At 36.9% G+C, this 22,559-nt stretch overlaps 1 protein-coding gene across 6 annotated transcripts in view; it reads right to left on the bottom strand.

Annotated features, from left to right (window-relative positions):
- LOC129725530 (uncharacterized) overlaps positions 1 to 21,638 on the bottom strand; it is a 28,054-nt gene extending 6,416 nt beyond the window's left edge. For 5 of the 6 annotated variants that reach the window (XM_055681517.1, XM_055681501.1, XM_055681507.1 and 2 more), the window contains exon 1: positions 21,073 to 21,638. In XM_055681517.1, coding sequence (XP_055537492.1) covers positions 21,073 to 21,225 — 153 coding nt within the window. In that variant the 5' untranslated portion in view covers positions 21,226 to 21,638. The remainder of the gene's footprint in view (positions 1 to 21,072) is intronic. The other variant, XM_055681522.1, reaches the window with a different exon arrangement.
- Between the last annotated feature and the right edge of the window lie 921 nt (positions 21,639 to 22,559).

Raw genomic sequence — 22,559 nt, forward strand, 5'->3', positions numbered from 1 at the left:
CTTTCGAAGCAATTTACGTACGCCATCAGCAATTCACAGTTTTTCTGAATATTTCTATTGTCGCTTCTCCACAAAATTTAGCGAATTAGCGATTAGCGTTTCGAAGGCCAAAATTTTAGCGACGCTAACAGTTTCGCTAACCAGCTCAAAAATTAGCGAAATCGCTAAATCGCTAACTGAATTTTAGCGTCGCTAATTAGCGAATTAGCGAATTAGCGGAATGGTGCCCACCACTGGTAATAACTAACAGCGGATTTAAGAACTTTGGAGATTCGATAGTAAAAAGAATAAATAACACAAAAAATACTGCTAACACGGTAGACGGCTGGAAACAGGCACTTGAGACCTTATTGTGGCCATTTATCTCTGTTCGGCAATTCCTATTGCAACCTCTACGAGGTGCCGACTGGCATACAACAGTGTCTGACCTGGATCGGGTGGATAAAGCATGAAATGCGATGCCAATATAGCTATATCTAAGACGGCAGCCCACACGAAGCTAGGTATCGTGGCCCTAGTAAGGTAGCATACGAAATGGAATAATCGGTATGGACCTAGGCGATCGAAAAAGAACAACGATTATTGGAAACTCGGTACTTGGAATGTAAGGACACCGTAATTTGTATAGAAAGCTACTACTCTACAACGCATAATAATGGCCTGAGGCTTATCAATTTCGCTGCAGCCAAAAACAAGGCATGTAGCACTCATTTTGCACGCCAGAATATTCATAGGCACCCCTGAATGCACTCAAACCATGTTTTAATCGATGGTCGGCACCTTTCAGCCGTTACAGGCGTAAGGTCGCTCAGAAAACGCAACGTTGACTCGGATTACTACCTGGTGATATTCAAGATCCATGCTCGGTTGACCAACGTATTGAAGTCAAGAGCAACAAGGGAGATACGGTTGGCGACTCCATCACTGGAAGAAACGTTAACAATGGGAACGAGTACTTGTGGGGGCGCAGGGCTACGTCTTCTGGCACGATGCGAGAAGCTTCTACAAAAAGACTAACGGAGTCAGGAACCGAAACGTGTTGGCTGCTGCTATGTGCAACGACAGGGTGGTCAGGCGTCGGAAAAAAAAAACATTTTAGTGTGCTGTTGAACGGTGAGGGAGACAGAGGCGTCGAAAGGAGCAGGATTGACATTGAGAATGATGGACAGGCTGTGGATCCACCAACCATGGATGACTGCCAGGTAGCTGGGAAGGACTGCATTCCCGCCGAGCTTTTCAAAGTCGGGAGCTCGGACTGGTTGGAGGGTCTAATATGCCCGATCGACAAAAAAAGGCCACCGCCTGCACTGTGGTAACTATCAGCTACCTCAATATATCTAACTAATGGTAGCAGTGGTCATAAGCTCCCACAGAAAAAAAAACTATTTGAGTGTAGCTCTTCACAATACCGTGCATAAAATTCTCTCTCGCATCCTATTTCGGGCCGTTGCAGGAAACCTTTGTTAGCGAATACCAATGTGGTTTTCGAGGGGAACGCTCGACCACGGAACAAATATTTACCTAGCTACAAATCCTCGATAAATTTCGAGAATTTAACTTGCAGACTCACCATCTGTTCATAAGTACTACTCATTTAAGAGAAATCAGTTATGGCAGATGATGCGCGAGTAAGGTTTTCTAACAAAACTACTTAGACTGATTCGTGCGTCCCTTGATGGTTCCACAGCAAGTGCCAGGGTAGCCGGTGAGATATTGGACTCTTTTGTGACGTTAGATGGTTTGAAGCAGGGTGACGGGCTGACAAACTTATTGTTCAACATCGCATTGGAAAGTACTATACGGAGGACTAGCGTGCAAGAAGCGACGCCATCATTACGTAGTCTCACATGCTTCTAGGTTTTGCGGGCGATATCGACATCATTGATAATAACCGTAGAGCGGTAGTAGAGGACTTTGGACCTCTCGAGAGGGAAGCTGTGAGAATTGAGCTTGTCATAAACTCTACCAGAACGAAGTACATGGTGTCTGATAGAGAGCGTAGGGCCCGCCGGATGTTGGTGCTGCGGTGGCGATAAGGAACCATTTGAAGAAGTCGACGAATTCATTTTCACTTATTTATTTATTTATTCATTTCGGCAATCAGAAGTAGACAATATACTATATTCTAATATTCTAATACAATATTTACTTACAAACTATTTTTTTCAATAAGCGTTGCGATTGCGTATTAAGCTAAAAAAGTGTTTAAGTTCATGCCGAGACATTGTAAAGTCAATGGTTTCGCAGTATTGATTGTAAGTGGCCATCATACAATTCAAGGGTCCGAATTTTGCATAATTTGTGCGGTAATGATTGGTGGCAAACGTGTTTCGATTTCGAAGTTGTCTAAATTTAGCTTAGATAAAAGTGTAGCTGAATCAATGCGCTCCGAAACGATGTCGTTTACAACTGACACTATTGCGAAATAACGACGCTCTTTCAATGATTGTATGTTTATGAGCATGCAACGAGCTTCATATGATGGAAGAGGAATTGATGTCCAACCTAATTTACGAAGAGCATACAATAGAAATTGCTTTTGTACTGATTCTTTTCTTTCTTCGTGTGTGATTGTATAGGGTGACCATACAATGCTACAGTATTCCAGTATCGATCATACATAGGCTATATATAATGTTTTGATGGTATACGGATCCTGAAAGTTGTAACAAAAGCGATTTATAAATCCTAGCATGTTATTAGCTTTGTGGATTATTGTGTTGTAGTGGTCAATGAAGGTTACTTTGGAGTCTAAGACAACTCCTAAGTCCCTAACTCTTTCACAATTTGCTACAGTTTGGTATCCTAATGATATTGTAATGTTTGGTGTTGTTCTTTTTCGACAGAATGAGATGTGTTCTTGCATTTTTGCAGCTTTTTTACGCCATGTGTAATATATATATATTCCATTCTGGAATGCATTTATGTCTTCTTCATTTCTTATTTCCAAAAAGAGCTTCATATCGTCGGCATAAATTAACACTTTTAGTTTTTTGAGAATAAAGGAAATGTCGTTAACGTACAAGATGAAAAGAAGAGGTCCTAAATGAGAGCCTTGGGGGACACCAGAAGTGACTAAAATCGGATTTGAGTTTTGTCCGTTAAATTTACCTATTTGTTGGCGATTGGTTAAATATGATTCGAGCCACTTCAGGAGTTTTGGCTCAAGTCCCATTTTTTGCAATTTGAAAAGTAGCATTGGTATGTGTATGCGATCAAATGCCTCACTGAAATCCGTGTAAAGAGCTTCTACATGGCTTCTATTATCCATTGCATTCAATGAATAATTTATAAATTCAAGTAAATTGGTCGATGTTGAACGACCCTTGAAGAAGCCATGTTACTTCTCAGTTATTCGGTTTTTAATTTGGGAAAATAGGTTTTCATTTACAATTGCTTCGAATAGTTCAGGAATGCAAGAAATTAGGGCTATTCCACGATAATTACGTAAGTCGGATTTCCGGCCTGATTTGAAAATAGGCACTAAAAACGAGCTTCTCCATTTTGATGGGAAGCATCCATATTCCAGTGACATGTTGAAACCTGGGTACATTGGTGGGATAAAGAAGCGATAGCGGCCGCAAACAGAGCCTTCTACGGTTGAGGTCCCGCACTCTGCAAACCCGCACAAAACTAGCACTAGATTCTCTCTATGGCCATGAAGCATGGACACTGGATGAGGCTGATCGACACGCTCTTAGTGTTTTTGAGCGTAGAATCTTACGGTGAATTCTTGGCGGCAAACTGTGCGCTATAAAACGGTGAAGAGCAAGAGTAGCAAAGCAGGAATCCTGAGGATCATGAGCAACAAACCACCAACTCAGGAGGAGCTTAAAAAGGCGATTGGTGAAATGGAGATTGATGGGGAACGAATTGAAGTGGTCGATGAATTCATTTCAAGCCGCGAAGTGAAACGTCGAATTGCAGCTGCGAATAGGGACTTCTACGGACTACGTAACCAGCTAAGGTCCCATAGTTTGAAAACTTGCACTAAAGTAGCACAGTATAGGGCGCTGATCCTCCCTTCACGGACATGGAGCATGGGCGCTGAAGGGAGCTGATCGACGATTGCTCAGAATATTTGAGCGTAAAGTTCTGCGATCGGTACTTGACGGTAAATTGAAGGATGGAGTGTGGCGTAGACGCATGAATCACGAGTTGTTCCAGGTATACAAACATGCTGATATAGTGAAGGTAATACAGCGGGGCAAGCTTCAGTGGGCTGGAGCTTCAGTGTAGCCCACGTGCCTGACGAGAGAGCTGCCAAAACTATATTCAGCAGAGAGCCAGAAAGAGGCCGTCGACTCCGTGGCAGGCCTAGCTGGATGTGCGCGATGGAAGAAGATGCAGGATCTGCTGGTGTACAAGGTGACAGGAGAACGGCTACCCAAGACAGAAGAAGCTGGACATCTCAAATTCGTTCGGCCTTAGACCGGTAAACTGTCCGTTGGCCAACAACGTAAAAAACCTTGAAGAACAAACAAATGGTTCTGCACAAGGTACGACTACAAGATGACGAAAAACTATCTAAGGTAGTTTGTTACATTACATTACAAAAGATCGCAAGTGATACATTCAAAGAAAACTCCTCATTATTAATCTTTCTTTGAATGATGGACGCCAGGTTTACGATAGACTATCTAAAATCAATGTGGTGGCCCTGAAAAAAATCAATTGACATGTGGAGTCGACTTTCGGACTCTGGATATCATCCCGATTCCAAAAATACCCATGTTGGATGGTATTTAGTCTAATTCACTGCTCAGACTGGTCGAAATCTGCGTTCAAAACAACATTTTTACTGTTTTTAGCACAATCGTTAGCATCATAAAATAAATAAAATAATGTTCCGCTAATGTCCTAACCGATTGCTGCAAAAATAAAGGAAATCCATGGAAAACAAACTGATTTATGAGCATTTGAAATTGGACAATTTTCGTGACGCTATCGGTGTTGGCGTAAGACGCGGCCTCCTACGTCAGTAGTGGTCAAAATTATCAAGCAAAAACTGCAAAAAATAATTGAAACCAGAAAAATATGTACCTACATCACATTTGTACACTGATTCACCGATAAAACCGTTGCATTAACGGGTGACAACTAAAAATTTGTAATTATTTGGAGGCTCTCTTACTCCAGAACAAACACGCTCAGGAAGAAATGAGAGTATGTATATGTATCAGGGGAGTATAAACGTCAAAATTTTGCCTACCAATCATGATGTCGAAATTCCATTTAAAATGCTAACATAAAATATCTTATTCATCGAAGGTGCACATTGTATTAAAAACAAACGTTGAGTCTCGATTTTTCACATCTAAAGGTATTAAGGAATAAGTCAATGAACAATTATGGGACGTAACTCAATTTCAACTGTTTTAGGGCAAACCAACCAAAAAGCGGGTACCAGAATCAATGAGTGGTAGATGAAAAATGTATGGAGTTTGACAGGCACAAGAGCACCCTGATATGTATGCTTTCTCCACAGTGAAACAGACATGCCTCTCCGAACAAAAATCCTGAAAAACCTTCGTCCTTATTCGAAATGTTACACTGGTGCGCCACCATATGAGCTTACTGCCCACTAACTTATTTTCATAAAACGGTTTTAGTCTTTGCTAATGGGTGTGCACGCTTGCTTAAATTAACACCAGCGGCATTACTGATGGTTTTTGTCTTCGATAATAAATTTGCACGCCTGCTTATAGCGACACTAGCGGCATTATTGCCCACTAAGACAATTTCAAAATTGTCGTTATTTTTCTGGTCGATGAAATCGTCATCGAGTGGCACGTCTGTTTGTCTGTGCTTTCTCTTTCCTCTTCATGCCAGTATTTTTTGTTTTGTTTATGCACGTCAAACTTTTCTGAATAATCACTCGCAACCCAACGAATCTGCCTAAGTGTCGCCCAATTTAAGATTTCTTTGGGATTTTAAGTTCCTTTGGTGCGAAAATAACTAGAGATCAACGAACTGCAGGCAGTTGATTGATAGAATCATAGATACATTCGAAAAGTCGACCGGAAGGCCGTACGCTCTTGTTCGGGCATCATTAGGAAGCTTCACCGAAAGGCCGGTAACGGACTCAAATGTTTATTATTTTTCTTTAGTTTATAATGAAAATATCTTCATGAGAAATTAATCAGTTTTTTTTAAATTCATAAAACCATTTTTGACAGCAGTAGAAAACAATTCCAAATTAATGGTTGTCACCACTGTTGCCAACTGTACAGATTTATCTGGAAATGTACAGATTTTCTCGGTTTTTCGGTACAGATTCTGTACCGTACAGATTACAGATTTAGAGAAAAAGTACAGATAAGTACAGATTTTTTAGCTGGTTAGAAAGGATTAGACAAAACTTTTTGGCTGACTCTTCAACGATACATTGAATGCGATCTTGCAATCCACGCACTTAGAATTTACTGCCAAATCTCGGTAATTTGCTGCCGAGAATGGCACCACTCGGTTAAAAAACGGCAGTTGTTACATTTTTTTCGTAAATCTCGATTTAACCAAACTAAAATGTTGGAACAAAATATCCGAAATATCAGCAGTGTTGCTGAATTATGGGTTTCATTGTTTTTTGGCTGAAATTCCAGGAGATTGAACCGCAATGGCTCGGTAATATGCATTACCGAACCCCATTTTTAAAAGTGCAAAAGTGCAAAAAAGGTTTTTGCAACTCCCAGTACAGATGAAAATGTGGCAACACTGGTTGTCACCCGTTAGGTACGCCTTTTGATGATGTATAACAAACAGCCAATGCAAGAAATTTATGTTTTAACCGCAGATAATTTCAGATAAAATGGCTTAATTCGGATAAATGTATTGTGTGTACTTATGTGATTTGAACATTGTAGTCTACCTGAAGTTAACAACAACTTGTATATTCTATTCGATTACTGCCCATAATTCAAAAATTGGCTAATATGCCATTTTTACCAAAATCGAGAAAACAGTTTCTCGTGATGGTACACACCCTAAACAAGGTCACTACGGAAGCCGATTGTCAAAAAATGCATTTGGGAAGGCAGCAAACGTGAAACAATTTTGGCTAATATCCAAAATAATTGAGAATTTGGCTAATATCCAATATCCAATATGAACCTGTGGCATGTTCACGAACCAGTGTATTATTACTGAACTGTGTTTATTCAAACTTTCGAAAGTGTGTTGTAGCTTGGTGGTTACTGGCGACAATTGAGCGATCGCAAGGCCCTTGCATCAAATTTGACTTTTTCACGAAGAATATTTAATGCTACAAGAATTTATTTGTTGTACTGCGAAACCCAATGATCAAAACGTGTGGCTGTTTCCTTCTGTCATAAATCTTTACATTTAAAAAAATGATATTTAGCTCTTTAATTAGGAGTAATATTAATAAAGAGAAGATTCAGATTTCATTTTGGATTTGATGAGAAAAAATAGGAAAGTGGATTGTGAGATTACCATGAATAATAATATTTTCATTATATTATTATATTGCTGCACGTAACAATTTTCTCGTTGTCCTTTCATCCTCACTTGTGCTTCCGTGTTGTTTTATTAAATTTAAAACCATTTTCATCACCAACGAGTACGATATAATTCACATCGTATGGATATTAGCCAAATTGCACACCGTTTTGTCAACTGACCTTTTGTTTATAATTGAAAAAACGGCTACGTTGTCAAAATACGTGGCGGATGGAATTTTTCTACAGATTTCTCTGTTTCAACTCAACGGCAAGGTTTCAGCATATATGAAGGGTGATATACTCAATAAAAAAGTTGTCATGAGCAGTCAAAATATGTTGTACCGGCAAAAAACTTTCAAATGCGTTTTTCTCGATTTGATGCCTATGGCATATTAGCCAATTTTTGAATTATGGGCAGATTATCCTTTCACATCATATAATTATTGAAGCGTGTTGAGTATAAACTTCTTGCTTGGATTCCTCCTTGTTCACACGAATTTCATACAAGTGCTGTCAAACAAAAACAAATTAGCACAGCCCAACTGGGACAGGTTTGAATTACAGTATGCATAATTAGCCGCACGAATCATTCGTTCAAACAGATTATATAGAGCAAAAAGAATAGGTCTTTTCGTAGGCATTGTGGTCGACATAATTAATTTATTCCAAAAAAAAAGGAAAATAACTGCACAATATCACTCAATGTTCGCAACTTGTTCGTGAAGTGATGATAGGCTTTGGTTGTAAGCCTGTCGAAAAAAAAACCCAATTCACAGCACAGCTTACCTCAACGGAATTACGCGATCTTCTCCACTCAACAATCCGCACCGAAGTGGGGCAGGACATGGCCCGAAGGCAAGCACAACATCACATAATGGAAGTGAATCTTCGCTTTCCGTTTCGCAAGCATAAACCCATGAAGCCAGATGTTTGTTTGACATGACAAAACATTTATTCTTTTAATATAAAGTAGGCGCATACATAGGCGATTCCTGCGAGGACGACCTTAATAAGCGGTATGTCATCCTTTCCGAGCCCCGCCAACCCGGTAGCGTGCTCGTTTGGGGTCCGTACCTTCACAAAAGCGTAGCGACGACGACTGACATGCAAATTCCTTCGCCTAATATGCCAAACGAAGCGAGTAATAATTTAGCAGACAACTCTAAACGGCTAAGCCAAATTTACTACACGGTCGTTATCCGGCCTGCGGTACGGATGTCAACCAACAGCGATGAGTTTGATTCGTTTGTTTACTGCTAACCTAAATTCGATTTTATTGGGATAGGCTAGGAGCTTTCCTCAACTCTCTGACAGCATTAGTTTCAATAGTTTCTTTAGAAGGACATAATTTACCATGTTCCAAATCTAAATTACCTAACCCAAAGCCGAAACTAACTTTGAAAAAGGTATGACCTGAAAACATTTTATTTTTTCCATATAATCACAGGTAGCGCTAACAAACAGTTTTCAAGATCAAAACAATTGCCCAAAATGATTAGCGTGATCGATATAAACACTGATGAAAAATAACAGTTGAAAGGTATTAATCTGTGTTAATACTCTATGATAATACCAAATGAAAACTTCTTTTAAGGAGTGCATTTTTTAATGCATGCGCAAAAAAAATCTCGGGTAGAAATAAATTCGGTACCCAATGAGAGGTGCTTCCTTGACATAAATTTCATGGTTATTGTAGGGTAAAGTTTTTTTTATTTGAATTTCATCAGCCTGTGTGTAATCAGATTCCAATTGAGACACTAGCTACAATTGTTTTATCTCCGGTTTCCGGTCTTGCGGCTACTAGTAAAGTGACCCCCACTTGACACAAGCAACAAAACAAACCGACCGGTGGACAGAGGAAAAACCTCTGTCTTTGCCACGCGGAAATGAAAAGCAGTGAAAACGGAACGTTACACGTTACGGCCCATCCTTGTCTTTGATGTTGCGATTCCGCTGAGGATAGCGGGAAGCGGAAAACGGCCTTTTGACATGCAAGCTTGAGCAGCACAGAGATGGTAGAACGGCGATTGCTGCATAACTGTGTGAATAATTGATAAAGTTTTAATATTTCGATCTGATAATGGTGCGAAAACCATTATAATAGATCATTATATTTATTTGTGAAATCAACGCAGCCGTCTTGCGGCGAACAAAAAGATGATTGATTGTTCACTGTATAATACTAAATGCAAATGCTCGCTTCAAAATTATGAATTAATATTAGAATCTTATCTCTAAAAATCTTTGAAATAAAAATAACAGATAAATTATAAAACCCTAAATCCAATCTTTGAATATTGAAACGCAGAAATTTTATAATTCTAAAATACTAAAAACCTTAAATCACGAACCAAAAAATCCCAAAATCGGAAATACTGCAATCTTGACATAACGGGATCCTAATAGCGTGTACTCCTACAATCTTCAAATTCAAAAATTTGAAAATCCTTTTGTTCAATATTTAAAAATTCTACAATCACCAAATCTTCAAATCCCTAAAAGCTTAAAACCCCAAATGTGACATCCTGGTATCTTTTAAATTTCAGAGAGTTGAATTTCCAAATAAAAGTCCTCGAATCCCCGAATTCTTGGATTCTAAAATCTAAAATTCTAGTCTTTAAACCATAAAATCTCAAAGAAATTTCAATATCTGAATACCTAAAACTGTTCTTTAATCGTAAAAACTTCAAAACCTCAAGTGAAAAAAAATCTTATGATCCTAAAACTCTCAATTTCAATTCTCATGCCTAATATTTGGAATCCTAAATTTCCAAATCCTGAAACTTTTTAATGTCAAATCAAATACTAAACTTACTGAACATCTCAATACAGTCAAACCTGTTTTTGTGCGACGTTTTTTGTGCGACTTTTTTATGCGTTTATTTTATTTGTGCGACTTTTTTGTGCGAATTTTTGTGCGGTGTATGAAAAAGGACCACATCTGACAAGATTTCCAGCCATTTAATTTTTTTCCGATCCTTGGAATGAATTTCAACGCATTACATTAGTGTTGTGTCAAAAAATTACTATTTGAGTCAGTTTTACGAAGGAAAAGTCACGTATTGCTAGCCTACGAAGGATAGCGGTTGGAAAGAACAATGTGTTTAAAAAAGTTACGTTTATCAATCAGATGTTTTAAAATTGTTCTCATAGGTATTCTGAATCAGAATCATCAACTTCGATTTTCAACTCAAAATTTTTTTATGCGGTCCCTATCCACCGCATAAAAAAAGTTTTTTTTTTCAATAATGTTAAGTAGCTACACGTAAAGTTTCAGAAGATTTTTTTTATGCGATTTATTTTGTGCGATCCCTATCCCTCGCACAAAAACAGGTTTGACTGTACTGTAAAATCTTTAAAAAAACCCTTGGATATTTGAATATTCCAAAATCCTTAAATCATCAAATCTGTTAATCTTGAAATCCTAGAGCTCCTATATCCCTAAATCTTAAACCCCAAAAATCTAATATCCTTAAGTCATCAAATCCTCCTTTAATTCCCTAAATCTCGATATCCTGCAATCAAAATCTTATTATATAACAAAAAAAATCCAAATTTCAATTCTGTCAATCCATGGAATCTGCATTGAAATTCAAATTATTTCAAAAATTCTGTGATACCAAAACCCTTTAATCATAGATTATTGAAATCCCGAAAATTTGAAACCCTAGAAATGTCAAATCCCAGATACCTAAATTTGAAATACATTCAAGTCTTTTTTACGCGGGGGTACGCAGTGCGTGAAACAATCAGTGTAAAAAACGCGTAAATACCAAAACCCGTGTAAATAAGACCTTAGTGTACCTAACACCTAAATTCAGCTAAATTTTCCTGAAATAAAAATAAATCCTGAAATCCCATGACGAAATCTTCCATTATGTTCATTTTTAATAATAAATACTAAATAATTGCTGCAACCCCAAATTCTTATTTCCTATCAATATCGTGTCATTAAACCCTAAAATCTTAAAATTCCACAATTTCGAAGTCCTAGATTCATCCTTAAAGTCTTAAATCATGAAATCAAAATTCTAATATTTCGAAGCCTTTGAGGTAACGTTTGCCTTTGAATATATGGACTTTTTTCAGATGGTGATGAAAAAAAAAAACTGAGACAGATAATTGAGTTGGATAAATTTCCCATGGAAGGTAATCATGTTAGCTTCCTCGTAAAAAAATATTACGTCCTTGCGTGCGGCCTTCCGGCAGTTAACCGGAACATTCCCCATGGCGATCGAAAACATGCGTGTAGGCATGTTTTTAAGCTCTTTCTTCTTTTTTTATCAATTCCTCCTCCGTTTTCGCGACAAAATTTTTGGAATAGATCTTGCGCTCCAAATTTGCCCAGAAATTCTCGATGGGACGCAGCTGGGGGACGTTGGGCGGATTCGCCGACTTCGGTACCACATCGATATTCAGCCGCTCCATCTCCTCCAACGATCGCTTCGAGTAGTGGGCCGACGCCTAATCTGGCCAAAACACCGTGTCTTCGCCCTTATGATATTTCTTGATGAACGACGCAACTTCTGGCATGCACTTCGAACTATGAATTTCCCCGTTCACGACCAGCCCGAAGCGAAAGAAGAGCGGCTTTAACATCCCCTTTTCGCTGATTATCAGCCACAGCAGCACCTTCTTGGGGAACTTGGTGTATGAAATAAATTTCACCTCGAAGCTCACTTCCTTCGTGGGAGAAGTGAAGTACGAAGTACCCTGCCAGTCGTTGCCATCCAGGGTGAGCAAGGTCTCGTCGTCCATCCCCACTGCCATGTAACGATTCGCCGGGAAAATCGACTTGACCATCTTATTCAACCGCTGTCGCTGCGTCATTGCCTGCAGCTCCGAGACCAGTGGACGGGACTGTAGCTTCCTGACATGTATGTCCATGTTCTCCAGATACTTTTTCACTGTTTTATCTCATGCGCCAACCTTCCGGCCAAGTGCACGCAGTGATTTAGCCACTTCTCCCCGGTCTTCTTCTTCAGCATCCTTTGAAGCTTCTTGATGCTCAGGGTCGTTGGCCGTCCGAAACCGGGCTGTTTTTCGATGCTCTGATCGTTGTCCAATAGCGTCGAGATGTTGTAGATGCCAGAACGGGCATACCCGGCGTCCACAAGGTGCCGCACGATTTCCGTTTTTGACGCGGCGGGGTACCGTTCTTTGAACGCGCACATTTCTGAACGGAGTATTCTCACTTTTTTCACCTTCACAGTTAGAGTTTGACTGATTTTTTTTTTGCTAGCTCATGGGTTACTATGATTGATGATGCATGAGTAGTTTCATCAGTGCGATTCATGGTAAACCCATGAATCGGCAATTTTTGTCCATTTTTTTTACCGCAAACGTTAATTAAATTCTGAAATTCCTAATATTTTCAATCCTAAAATTATAAAACTTCTAAAACTTAGAATGAAAGTAAATTAAAAAATTCTGAACTCTCAAATCCTTGATTACACTGGTCGACAAAATGAAAAAAGGGCATTGCAAAAGCTCAAACCGGAAAAAAATGAAAGATTATAGCTATTCAACCATTCCTACGAATTTCGGTGCCCCTAGCCGTTACCAAAACGCGTCAACTTACGTGAGAGTGTTGTATAGAGATTGCTCGCCGAGTTCGTCGCTTCAACGTTATGTTCACTAGGAAACTCATTTAAGTCTCTGAAAAAACGGCAATGGCTAGGGACACCAAAATTCACAGGAATGGATGGATAGCTATAATCTTTCAGTTTTTCCGGTTTGAGCTTTTGGAGTGCACCTGTGTTGACCAGTGTTACTCAAATCCCGAAATCTTGAAGTTTTAAAGTTCTAAAATCCTAGAAATTTGAATGTAGTACTTAAATCCTGACACCTAAAATTACATTTTCAAAAATCCTAAAATCTTTAAAATCACAAAACATTAAATAAATTATTTAGTCTTCTAATCCTTAAATTCTCTTTGAATCCTATATTTCTCATATTAATAAACACAAAAATCTAGAAATCGCACAATTTTGAAATCCTAGATCCTTGTATCCCCAAATTCTTGAATCATAAAGTCCAAAAATAAAAATCATCGAATCCTAAAATTATTAAGTTCTTAGATACTTAAACCCTTGATTCATGAATCCGTGAATCCCGAAAGGCCAAACAACCCTAACAACCCTAAAATCCTTGGATCTTCAAATGCCAAAATCATAAAATCCAGAAATAATAAAATCTTGAATTCTATAATTCCAAATGTAAAAAGTGTTCACGTATTCTGAAATCCTACACGCTCTGTAAATTCTGAAACCTTCAATCCCTAAGATCCTTAAGTTTCAAAATTCTTGAATCACAAAATATTGAAAATTTAAAATTGTTAAATTCTTAATTAAAAAATCCTAAAATCTGAAAATACTTACATCCCAAAAGCCTGCATTCCTAGAATCCAAAGTTCTGAAATAGTTTAATCCTAAAATGTTTGAACCCCAAATTCTTAAAATTTTTAAACACCTATTTTTGCAATCCTCCTAATCTTTCTCATCTTAGAATCTCCAATTCCTAAAAACCCTAGATCCCTAAATCCATTAAATTTTTGTGTGTGTATTCCTTGGTTCTTACGTTCTCTAATCCACTAATCCGTAAAGAGATCTTTATTCTGCATATCCCCGTTTTCCCGAATTCTTTACCCCTTAAATTTCTAGTTTTCAACCTCTGAAAGCCCAATATTCTGAAATCCCAAGATCTTGGAATTCATAAACATTGAGATCCTGAAACCCCAAAATTATTCAAGCCGAAACTCATAAAACTTTTAAATTTCATTTCCAATCCAAGAATTTCAAAACATTTTATTCCTGTAATTTTGGGAGCCAAAAACATACAAATCCGCTCAGGATTTGGTCAAATTTCCATAATCCTAAATCCTGAAAATACTAAAATTCTTATATCTTTAAATGCTGATATCCTTAAACCATGAAATCCCAATATCTTGAAGTTCCCAAAATTGAAAATCCTGAAATTCTAGAACCCAAATTTCTAAAATTCAGTTACTCTAGAATTTTAAATAAATTCTTTAACTATTAAACTTCTAAGTTCATAAAGTTCTAAATCATCAAATACTTTAATTTCTAAAAACTTGAAATCTCAAGTTCTTGAATTCTAAAATCCCAAGTCCTCAAATCTTCAAATCACTCGATCCTCAAATTCTTGAATTCCTAAATTTGTGAATCCCTAAATAGTTGAATCCCTATGATATTTAATTCATAGATCCTTAAATCCCCTTGTAGAGCCTTAAAATCCAGAGAGCTCAAAATACTCGAATCCTACAAACCCTTTAATATCCTAAAAACCAAAAAAAAATCTCAAGAATTCAAGAATTCCAGGATCTGGAATTCGTAAATCGTAAAATTTTTCAATCCCAAAATCCAAAAATACAAAAATTTTAAAATACTAAAATCCCAGCATCCAAAAATTTCAAAATTTTGAAATTCTTAAAGCCGAAAACTCTTATATTCTACAGTTGGCAAAAACTACGAACTCTAAATCCTAAAATAATGAAATTTCGAAAAGTTAAAATCTAAATTCTCAAACTTTTTAGAATCTCAAAATCTTTGAATTCTGAATTTCTCAACCCATAAAGCTCTTGAATCTAGGAATACTCAAATCATAAAATTATAGTTTCACAAAATTGTGAAATCCTGAATTCAGTTAATCTTAAAACTCCTTAATCCCAAAACCCAGCAACCCTGCAGCCCTGGAACCTGAAATCCTTTAAACCCTAAGTTATGAGCTCCCAAATTCCAAAAATTTAAAAATATTCAAATGCTGCCTGTTTTAATTTTAATATTTTTGAATTCTCAAATCCTCAAATTGCTAAATTATTTTCTAACTGAGTCCCTGAGTCCTCACTTCTCTTAACACTTGAATCCTCTAATCCGTGGAACCTCAAATCTTTAAATTCTTAAATCCTCGAATTTATTCCTCTTCGATTCCACTTCAATTGGTTAATCCCTAAATTCCTCCATCCTCCAATTTTAAATTTTATTATAAGTCCAATATTCTAAAATTAAAACTGTCGAAATCTCGAAATCCCAAAGTACCCTTAGTAACACGCAGAGAATCTTGAGTAAGAATCCCCAGGATACCTTTAACTCGGTGACGGAATCGTGAAAGGAATCGCAAACACGACCCGGAGGATTCCCACTCAGGATTTTTATTCAAGAATCCTAGAGCCATATACAGGGCATTCCTGAGGATTCTTTTTTCAGGAATCTTTTTCAAGGACGCTCACGAATCCAATGTGAGGAATCCTAGAGAATCTATGCGAATCGTATGTGTTCGTCCGGGTATTGAAATTCGAAAATCCCGAGATCCTGGATGAAAATCCGGATGTCAAAAAATCGTAAAATTTCAAAATACCAAAGCTTAAAAACCTTGAAATTTTAAGCCCATAGCAAATAAAGCCTTGGTACTACATTCCAATTCGGAACTCGACCTTCTGTTTATTATACATAGACTTCGCAGTCAACTGGTTAAAGTACAGAACAAGTGCGGGGCTAGCGCTACGATCCTACTAACACTAATGGTCTCCTCTCCCGAACCGAGACTTGATCCTACAACGACTGACTAGTTAGGCTAGCATCGTACCTCGAGACCAACTGGAAGGTGGAAAACTACGATCTTGAAATTCTAAAATAATAATAAAGTTTAAAAATCTTTTAGAGTAGTTGAATTCTAAAATACTCAAACTTTTAGAATTTATAATAAAAATAAAATCTGAAAATCCTAAGAACCAAATATCCAAGATTTTTAAATCTTTAAATGCTTTCGAAAGTTATAAAATACGATTATCAGACGACCATTGAACAACAAAACACTGATTGGAAAATCCATGCTAGTTTTAAGTTAGACTTAATTTCAGCTCGTAGTCGGCAGCGAGGATAAAAGATTTGCTTTAGTTTTAAGTCATCAGATATAATTGGCGCCAATAAACATTAAATTGTATTTGTGCCGTGTCAAATAAATGTTATGTGAAGAAAAAAAAAAGTTATAGAATCCCATAATCATAAAATCCTGAATTTATTAAGTAAAAAAAAAGTCCTGAAATTTAAAATCCTAAAACCCTGCAACTCTGAAACCTGAAATCCTTCAATTTTTAAGTTCTCATCTCCCGAATTCCCGAAATTTAAAAATAATACAATCTTAAAACCCTGCCTTTCTCAACTCTTAGAATCTTTAAATTTTCAAATCCCTAAACCCTTCAATTCTCAAATCCTTCTGTACACGTAACACCAAATTTTTAAATTATCAAATACTTTATTCGTTCAATTTGTAAAACTTAAAATATTTAAATTCCTAAATCCCTGAATTCTTCAATCCTCGAATCCCTAATTGTACATTCCCCAATATTTATTAAATCTCAAAATACTGAGACCATAATATCATGAAATTACAAAATCCAATGGTCTCAAAATCCTAAAATCCTCAATTTCTTAAATTTCCTAATCTCAAAAACCCCAAATTTTAAATTTCTAACATATTAAAATCATAGAATCCTGACATTTTTAACACTCAAATCTTTGAGTCTTTTCACAATTATAACTCTAAGTTCATAAGTCTTTAAATTCAAGTATCCCTAAGTCAAATCCCTGAACTTCTGAATCCTTTAATCTTCGAATCCTCAAAATGTTGAATCCTTCAAACCACAGAATGCCCAAATACTCAAATACCAAAGCCCTAAAATTCTTAAATCTTACAATCCTAGAATTCCAAAATTCCTTTATCATTTTCAGATTCCAAAAAAACCATAAAACCCTTTAAAAATTTTTAGGTGCGGAAGTCGTGAATCCTAAAATCCTATGAACACAAATAAACAAATTTTGAAACCTTCAAATCACAAACATACAAAAATCTCAAAATTCTAAAATCAAAGTGGTAAAATATTCAAATTCCAAAATTTTGGAGTACGAAAGTTTAAAGCTGAAAAGTGACAATTCTCAAATTTCAAGGACTTCTGAACCCTGTATTCTGAATTCCCTATCGAAAATTCTAAATTCTAAAGTTCCAGCAGAATCTTAAAATTCTAACATTATCAAATCCAAAGATCTAAGGATTGCACAAAAAGATCTGAGTACACCATTCGATTCGTTATGACGTCCTGAATTTCTGTTCAAAATTTCAAAATCGTCGTAGGTACGGTACATTTGTAAGCAAGGCCCTTTTGGAGGTCGTAAAATACAAAAAGTGATATAAAAATGACGCATATTGTGAAGCACGTTTTTCTATCACCATTTGATGGAATAACTTTCAAAATATTTTCTACGCATCCCAAAAATTATATTTCATGACATCATAACAAATCAAATGGTGTGCTCTAATAATAATGGTCTAATAATGGTCAGTGGGAGAACTGTGGTTATGAAACTCTACATCCTGAAATCCTAAAATAATCCTTTTTACCTTTGTTATACTAAACAAAGGTTAAAAAATCGGTCGAAAAACGCAAAATAGATCCAAGGCACGGAGGGCCGAACCGTTTATGCCATTCGACTCAGCTCGACGAACTGAGCAATGTCTGTTCGTGTGTATGTGTGTGTATGTTGTCTGTATGTATGTGCCGCAAAATACTAACGCAGCTTTCTTATACAATGCAATATCCGATTTTGATGATCTTATACGCAAACGAAAGCTACTGTAGTCCCCCAGAATGCTACCGAGTGGATTTTTGATTAATGGCTTAGATTTCGAGATATTGATCAAAGAGTATTTTTTTTTACATAAGATATTTAACTTTAAACACAAAATAAATCTGTTGAGGGCCAAGTGTTGTATACCAATCAACTCAGTTCAACTAAATGACTAAACAGAAAACTAAACAAATATCCATGATATCCCACTTCTCGTTGTCGCAGCAAGTTTTATAAAGTTTTGAAATTGTTTTGAATTTTACCATACAGTCTAGGCCTTAAAAAAGAGTAACGTTCTCGAATACACTTTGAGAAGTTAAAATCCTTCATCCTTGCGAAAAACCTTCATTTTCAAAAAATGCATTTGAAATAGAATTGAACTGACAACTTTCAACAGAAGTTATATGAATTTCGATGAAATCTTTTAGCATTTGATCCTCACAGATTTTATCAGGATTTTTGTTGATTTCTTGAAAAAATTACACGTATGATTCAAGTAACTTTTATATGGTAACAAAGCATTTAACGCGTTCCTGTATAATTCTGAACTATAATTTCTTGAGAGCAAGTTTGTAGAACTTCGATGCTAATTCATAATCTACAATCATTATGTTCTTTTCTAGATTTTGCGATTTTTGAAAACGAAGCGATTTGAATACCACAAGACATCAACTTTTATCAGGTGCTGAGCAAATAACTAGCTTATTACAAAATTGTCTAACGTTTTATCTATATAACATATTTGTAATTGTTATCCATAATGTGGTTATCCTGTTATTATCGTTTGAAGTCTGATGAAACATTTACAAGCTTCATTTCCAATTTATTTGCAAGTCCCACGTAAAAAAATATGAGAGTCATTATATGATTCCAAATTTCCGTCTAGCTCTTTTACAAAGGTCATTTTATATTGTGAATGATTCGATGATTCATCACATCCTTTTTTCAGAATTACAGTGGAATGTCCTGATTGAAGAGACACTGTATGGTGTGCTCAATCAAGCTTTTCAACGGAACTTCCGCACAGAATGCCCGTACAGCAATATCTAAAAGTTATTGTAAGTATATTTATTACATAATTTCTATCAACCGAATTTTGAACCGAACCGTTATTTTGGTTCCAAAAACTTCGTTGGATAAATAATGCATCTTCTTCCAAGTAACATATTCCATACATTTTGGTATTGATATTTAACAAAATCATTAGGACATAAAAATCGTAAAGCTTCGGCAACTGATAGACGAACTTTTTTATCTTTCGATTTTATTTGATCTGGTTTTTAATCTCCACTGCCTGTTCAGAAAAGTCTCCACATGTTTGATAACCCAGGCTACATAACCGATAACCAGCTTTTCTCAATTTTGAAATGGCTGCAGTTGTCAATTCATTCTTGGTGGATAAATCTCTCATATTTTTAACTGTTCTATTGCTCTTTGTTTTCAAAGTGACTAAAGCAGTGATTTATTAATCGCTGTTTTCTTTGAAACCTTATATTTTTTCTCGACATAAGATACCACCTCAATAATTTTTGCGTTTTGCAGAAGTAATTCAACCAGCTCCCGTATAAAAAAGCTTGGATTATGGGGAATTATATCAATAGTGTTGCAATGAGCTGACAAACATATATGCTGTTCTAGAATGAAATTCGCATCATTGTTGTCTTTATTGTTTCTGCACGTTCGATTATGTTAAAAACTCATTTTTCTATCCTAGACAGCTTAAAATAATGGTTTGGGGTCGAAAAAATATAACCCAGACTTCACATTCACAATATTCGTGAAAACCACGTCGAAGTTTGATTCAATGATTGTATTTGTTTCATCCACTGTAATACCATCTTTAAAATTTAATTTTAAACGATTTATGGTTTACTGGTATAATAAGTTTCTATGTAGTGTTAGTTAGTATAACAAAGGTTTCTGCACTGCTAGGTGGATTAATTCAGGGTTTTAACTTAAAGATCATAGGATTACCACAAAAAATCAAAAAAATCGTCGCAGAGTAGTCCAAATTTTTCAAAAAAAAAACTGAATACACTAAAGTCGCTTTTTACGCGGGGGATACATGCCGCGTAGAAAAAACGCGTAAATTCCGGAATCCGCGTAAAAAAAACCGCGTGAATTCCGGAATCCGCGTAAAAAAACCAGCGTTATTTCTGCATTCCGAGTGAAGGGAAACCGAAATCCGCGCAAAAAAAATAGCGCGTAAATTCCGGAATCCGCGTAAAAAGCGACCTTAGTGTATCCTTAAATCCTAAATCCTAATATCTCGAATCTCTTAAAATCTTTCAATCTCAACCTTAAAATCTAAGAATTATAAAGTCTCGAGTCCTGAAATCCTAGAATGCCGAAGTTATAAAAAAATGAATCCTTAAAATTTTAAAACATAATTTCAAAATCCTCAGGTTATAAGAACCCAAATCGTAAAAGTCCTAGAAATTTAAAATCCTTAAAATACATAAATACATTCAAACTGCTTTACAGCATTTTCAACTCCAAGAATCCTTGTGGAAATTTACTCTCAATCGTACATTATTGTTTGGTAAAATTCACTTAAAGTCCCGATTTTCTTGTAATCGTAAAACTTTCATTCTCTGGATTCGAGAATTCAAATTTAGAGTTTATTTTTCTCGCATTTCTAATGGAAAAATAAAAAACGCAATTATGTTACTGCTTAAGTGACGTTGTTCGATAAAGCACTAAAGTTTTTTGTTTTGATAAATCATCCATCACTTGTAGTCTCTTAAATTAGTTAATGATTTATTTGAGGTTTTTGTCACCGTATAATTTTACTTATACGTTTTTTTCAATTTTATGTTTTTGGATGGTTTTCACCAAGAAAGATCAACCATCCAAAGAGAATTAGTTAATGATTGTGGAAGATTGTACGTATCGATTCTACATCTATTACTAAGTGTTACAGTGTATGAATCACAAGGCAGCATAGCAAAACAAGCGAGATAGCTTACGTGGGCCTGCTCTTTGGCACGTGCTTGCCGCTCCAGATGCTTCCGGTGCTGCCAATCGCGCAAGCTTGCGTCAGCAATCCGTTTCTCCTGGATGCGCTTCAGCTGCTGATTCCATAGCAGCGGATGGTCCAGCGGATTGTTGGACGTTCCCATTTACCAGTGGCACCAGTAACCGTCGTAGCCCATGGAGCACCAGTTCTGCTGATGATCGAACAGTACGATCCCGGAATTAATCTGTTCCTGCCAACTTAACTGCAACTGCAACGATTCCATAAGGACGCGAACACGGACGAAAATTTTCAGCTCAGTCACCAAAACACAATGCAGTGCATCGATTTTCCACCTCTGGCGGAGTCACTTTTAACCTAGATATATCAACTTCGGTTCAAAACGGTTCTCGTTGCACTGATTACACTTTCCCTTCCCGCAGACTACCGTGAGAACTCGCACAGTTCCAGTTTCAATTTTTCAAAAAAAAAAAAAAACAATTCCCCTCTCACTTGCTAAGGAGTCTATTCGCTACCTTCAACGGGTACACCGAGAGGCACCTGCGGTGGCTTCAACGGTCCAAGGAAGACTGCGTCCCAGCACGAGCTGCCAGCGAAAAACGGATCTATGCACCACCAGGCTTTCCCCCACTCGCTGCCAGAATCGACCGAAAGGACCGGATTTCGATCCAACAGTCGTACGGTTATTTTTTTTTTTCGTTTCATGCTGCACAATCTACGGTGAATTTTTCGCGAACCTTGCAGAAGCAAAAAGTTTTCCCGCGTTTTGTTTGTTTCTACCTATAGTAGTATATATTCGTACCGCTACTCGCTGCTGCCAACATTGACACGCGATTCTCACGGTCGGGATTCCGGCTTTCCCAGGGCCCCTTCCACCGAACTACCCATTGCCTGTTGTCTTTCTACGGCGCTTTCGAAACGATGGGTAATATTAAAGGGTTAAAGTCATTCTCAGTAGGCGTGATTTGTGTAAACGCGTTGAAACGAAAGAGTGACAATTGTGTCAAAAGTGATGAATAAATTACAATGCTTGCTTTCTATAGGGAGGATTACGTTGTGTAGTGAAAATAAAATAGCAGGAAATCTATTTTGATTCCCATAATTATTGGATGGTTTTTATTCATGGCAAAATGCAATGTCCCTAACAATGTATGGATGGGATGTTGGCAGAAATGTCAATCCAACGAGATGAAGAATAAATACAAGTACAGGTAAAAGGGGTAAATTTGTTTTGGTTATGAGAAAGCAGTTAGTTGTATCTGAGACTTGACCGCATTTCTGACGTAGGACTACACGAATTGAAGTTGTGATTTGAACCCAATGTTCATACGCAGCAATGAATTATGATGAAATTCAATACTGTGCACAAAACAACGAGTTGTTGTATCGTGTAGCCAAGAATCAAAGATAACTAGAAAAAGATACCTAACTTCCATATTTTTCGTACATTTTGAACACGACCGATTTCCGACGGTTAGT

The sequence above is a fragment of the Wyeomyia smithii genome, chromosome 1 (genome assembly GCF_029784165.1).
Source record: "Wyeomyia smithii strain HCP4-BCI-WySm-NY-G18 chromosome 1, ASM2978416v1, whole genome shotgun sequence".
NCBI classification, from domain to species: Eukaryota; Metazoa; Arthropoda; class Insecta; order Diptera; family Culicidae; genus Wyeomyia; species Wyeomyia smithii.